Source organism: Leptonychotes weddellii, unplaced genomic scaffold (assembly GCF_054177405.1).
Source record: "Leptonychotes weddellii isolate Sample4059 unplaced genomic scaffold, ASM5417740v2 HiC_scaffold_11154, whole genome shotgun sequence".
Classification (NCBI taxonomy): domain Eukaryota; kingdom Metazoa; phylum Chordata; class Mammalia; order Carnivora; family Phocidae; genus Leptonychotes; species Leptonychotes weddellii.
Window position 1 is genome coordinate 2410 of NW_027689025.1, and position 4582 is coordinate 6991.

At 45.8% G+C, this 4582-nt stretch overlaps 1 protein-coding gene across 1 annotated transcript; it reads right to left on the bottom strand.

Moving 5' to 3' along the window:
- Positions 1-455: 455 nt before the first annotated feature.
- Positions 456-4435, bottom strand: LOC145718141 (uncharacterized). Its single transcript, XM_081809586.1, has 3 exons — positions 4210-4435; positions 3172-3391; positions 456-1319 (listed from the first exon to the last, which is right to left on the bottom strand). Exons 1-3 carry the CDS (start codon positions 4433-4435, stop codon positions 1181-1183), a joined length of 585 nt encoding a protein of 194 aa, XP_081665712.1. The 3' UTR covers positions 456-1180.
- Between the last annotated feature and the right edge of the window lie 147 nt (positions 4436-4582).

Genomic DNA, 4582 nt, shown 5'->3' on the forward strand with positions numbered 1-4582 from the left:
TCCTCTGCCCCACCCCACCACATGCTCTCTCTTTCTAAATAAATGAATGAATAAATCTTAAAAAAAAGTGGGGACATTATGTGAGTGATTGGATCTTAAAGGCACAGGAACAAACCCTCCAGATTTGATAATTACCAGGGGTCTAGAACAGTGCTATCCAGTAGAACTTGCTGTGAGAATGGAAATGTTCTGCATCTGCACTGTCTAATAAGGTAGCCAGTAGCTACATGTGGCTGTTGAGCACTTGAAACATGGCTAGTGTGACTGGAGAATTGAATGTTTTAATGTACATTAAAATAGTTACATGTGGCTACTTTGAATGTTTTAACATACATTTAAATAGTTAACATGTGGCTACTTATTGGCCAGTGCAGCTCTAGAATCTATATTTTGAGGAAGTGAGAATACTCTCAACAAAACGGCTCATTTTGCTCAAATGAACATTTATCAAGTGATTACCTTGTTTTATTTTTTTTATTTTTTAAAGATTTTATTTATTTGACAGAGACACAGCAAGAGAGGGAACACAAGCAGGGGGAGTGGGAGAGGGAGAAGCAGGCTTCCCGCGGAGCAGGGAGCCTGATGCGGGGCTCGATCCCAGCACCCTGGGATCATGACCCGAGCCAAAGGCAGACGCTTAACGACCGAGCCACCCAGGCACCCCGTGATTACCTTGTTTTAAACGGACATTACATTTTAGATTCTTAGGCTGAAATGGATGTGGTTTTGCCTTTTAAAGAGACAATAAAGTTCTCAATATATGAACTAACTGCTTAGCTTATTCAGAATTGTTTGCATTATCGAATTTCCATACATCTGCAATTCTTTCAGACACACTGTGAAGTGAAATACTTTGACCATCTTTTAAGATGATGTAAGTCTTACTAATTGAAATTCAACTGAATTTACTGAAATTCAAACAACAAATGAAATTATTGGCCAGTTTTAGGCAGCAAAGCTTCTGGATTTATGTGGTTCTAGAGAACATAAAAGGATTTAGGTGAGTGAAGACTTTAAATGAGTTAAGTCACATGTGTGGTCGGGAGGGGTGGTGGGAATGGAGGTCCTAGAGTGAAGTGAGGTGTGGGTTGAGGTGAACCAGATGAAATGGGACATCATTATAGAAGTTTCTCTTTTTCTGTCACTACCTCCCAACTTACTTTTTAGTTTTCTTCTAGCCTTAAGGTCTGGGTATGTGTAGGAACTGGAAGTACGAGTAGACCCACGATCTGGAAATGTTGTGTGTCCACCGCAGGGCACTGGCTTCCTTACAGAGATCTTGATGGAAATGAAGATGTTTCTCCAAAGCAGCTTTTTGCCTAAGGAGACAACCCATCCACAATCCCAATATGATTAAGCATCCCAGAAATTGCCCTTCTAAGCTAGTAGAATAACTTTGGATTTGAGCAAACATCAGTTAGACTTGGGGCTACTGATCTTGCATTTTAGTGGAAGATGATACTCTATTTGTTTAGTAACTTTACACATGAGTTTTGGAGTTTCATGAGCCTTCTACTGGCAAAGCAAAAGCTAGCAATTCTTACACTCGTATTGCTGGTAGGGACTCCCTTGTTTTAGAGCTGAGGAAACAGGCCAGAGAAGTTAAAGTACCTGCGCCAATGTCACACAAGTGAAGATGAAATACAGCCAGCTGGCGTCAAGTTCTAAGCCTTGGTGGAGTGAGGCTCTACCTCTCACACCGCTGTAGTCACTTGGTTTTCTGCTTTCAGCCCCTGGGACTAGCTTTACACAATTGTTTAGCTTGCTTTTGGTCTCAATACTTACGAACCCAGTCCTGCCGCTGTGATATATGGAATACATAATTTTGAATTTGAATCAAGACTTCTCTAATGATCTGTTTTTTAATTCACATAACAGCTGGGGGGCGGGGGGGTGGTGGTGGAACCCAACAGTTGAGTAAAGTCCAGGAGTGGAACAACTCAAGAGTTCGGTGGAAAACCTTGAAATAGAATTTTTCTGGCTGCCTTCTCTTTCTGGTCCCCTAAAGAGTACTTACTAGCTTAGATTCAGCTTAAGTTGTAGAAAATATATTTCAGGGGGGTAAACTGTTTACAGTCAAGATTGGACTCACACGGTTTTCTGTGTCATGCTTCTATACCCTTCAGTTTTGATGGTTCTAAAGAGGGATGTCTATTTGTTGCTTTCACTAAGGAGTGGAAATTCATGAGAAAGCAACTATAGAGGATCTAGCTTTTAAAGAGTCAGTGGAAACCACATTGCTCAAGAAATTCTATTATCAGAAAGATGAAATGATCATTACTACTGTAAAAGAACAGAGCGGGGGAAAATGCCACTGGCCCCTGATAATTAGTTCTGCACTATTTCTCCAAACAAGGCTTTCATGAGGTCTGGTCTTCGCTTACTTCTCTGACCTCATCTTGGAAGTCTTCTTCGTGCCTTGTTCACTTAGTTCCAGCCATACTGACTTCCCTTTTATTCTCCCAATATGCCAGTTTCATTCCTTCCTTCGAACCTTTGCACTCCCTGTTTACCTGCTGGAATATTTTTCTCCCAGATGTTTATGCAGCTAACTCTTTGTCATTCAGGTTTTTCCTTAGAGAACATTTTCTCTAAGAAGTTTGCCCTGGCCGACCAATCTAAACCAAACCTCCTGCAATCCTATCACATGTTTAAAACTTTTTCTGTCTAGCATCTATTGCCAGCTAAAAAAAATATTTGTCTCCCTACTCCCAGCCCTAGAATGGAAATGCCAAGGGAGAAGAGACATCTCTTTTGTTTACTTCTGAATTCCCAGTGTCCAGAAGAAGAGTGTTTGGCGCGTAAGAGGTAACCAAAAAATACTGAGAAGGGTAGTGGTTCCGAATCAGGGGGTCTTAGATGTGGTCCTGGCACAGCCCCCAATTCACTCTTCGGCCTTGATCAAGTTCCTTCCCCTTCTTTGGGACTCCATTTTCTCATCTGGAAACCAGAGTGCTGGGAGAGATGAAATCTAAACTCCCTTCCAGCTTCAATACAAGTTCTATAAGCCATGAAGAAATTCTGTGACACCGCAAAAGAGTCTGTTTTTTAGCTCTTCCAAATCATGCTTATGGAAAGTGGGAGAACTGCTCGTGTCCAAAGGCAGTGCAAGTTTGGTGCTAGCCCCAGGGAAACAATCCCCTGTGGCACCTGTTCCCGAATATCCCCTACCTGGCTTCTTCCTGAGCTCGTGTCATGGCTCCCTCCAGATCCAGCCTTGCGGCCTCCTCTCCCCTTCGCCTTCTCGCCTCTGCTTGCAGCTGAGCCTTCTCTCCAGCTTCCTGTTTCCTCTGCTGGTGCTCCAGCCGTTCTTCTTCAGCCATTTCCAGCAGGCGTTTTTCCTCCTCTGCCAACTGCATTTCCAATTCCTTCTGCCTCTGCTTCTCATCCTCTGCAGAATAGAAAAGGAGGGTGGGCTCAGCAGAGGTCTCAGTACTGGAGAAAGTTCTTGGATCCGACTCCCAAGTCTGATTCCCAGGGACTCCCCCGAGATACTGGTGTAGCTTACCTGCCAGCACGCTGCCAGCTCCTCTGTGGGGATCACGTTGGGGTCAATTTACAAATTTAAGAGTCCTTTATCAAGCACCTACTGTGTGCAGTGCACTGCGCAGTGAGTACAAAACCTTGGCGGAGAATTTTCCAGAGCCTGGGGTGCTCATGGGTGGTATGCAGGTAGTTGAGGAGAAGCGTCAGATCGGTGCCTGGAGAAATCGTGTGCTCACTCGGTGGAACTGACCAGCCTAGAGAGTGTCATCTGCTGACATCTGCTGAGCCTCTGAAGTGAGGCTATAGAGATTCTACAGGCCAGCCCCTGAAAGGCTGCCCCGAGGCTATCCAGATGTTTGTTTCCGTCTGCTAGGGAAAGGAGCAAGGAGCGGGGCTCTGTCTCCAATGCAGGCGGCTCCTGAGCAAGGCTAAAAGGGCAACGGGAGGGGCAGGATCCCAGTTCAGGAGGTGACTGGATTGGGAGTAGGGCCTGAGTCATTTCCACAAGTGAGTCTGTCTTATTTTGATCTATCTCAACTCACTGTGGTCACACATATTAATCACTTTGGGAAAAAAAAAAAGAGCTTATACACTTAGAGTGCTTCACACACTAAGGCTTAGGATAGGAATAACTCTGGGGAGATTCAGAAGAACACCCACAGTGGGATAAAAATACTTCTGCCCCAGATAGGAGATGCAGATTGCTCCAGAAGCCCTCCTCACCAGCCCTCTCGGCTTCCTCCTGCTGCTTTGTTCTCTGCAGTTCTCGCAGTTTCCTCTGGAACGCCTCCCGTTGCCGCCGGACTCTCTCCTGGGCCACTTGCAACTGAAGCTGCTGCATCCTCGCCGCCTCCTCCTGCCGCTGCCGTTCTTCTTCGAGTCTCTCTTTCTTCAGGCTGGGAAAAAAGCCACAGGATGGCCAGGGAAATGGCAGCAAACACTGGGACATCCTTGTGAGACTGGCCACCGGGCAGTGCCCCCGCCCCCCCCCCCCCCGTGGGGGCTCTGCAGCTACAGGCCACAGGGGGCATCCCATTCAGAGGGCACTGGGTGTCCAAGGGAAGCCTGAGCACAGAGCAGAAGCACGAACACAGCT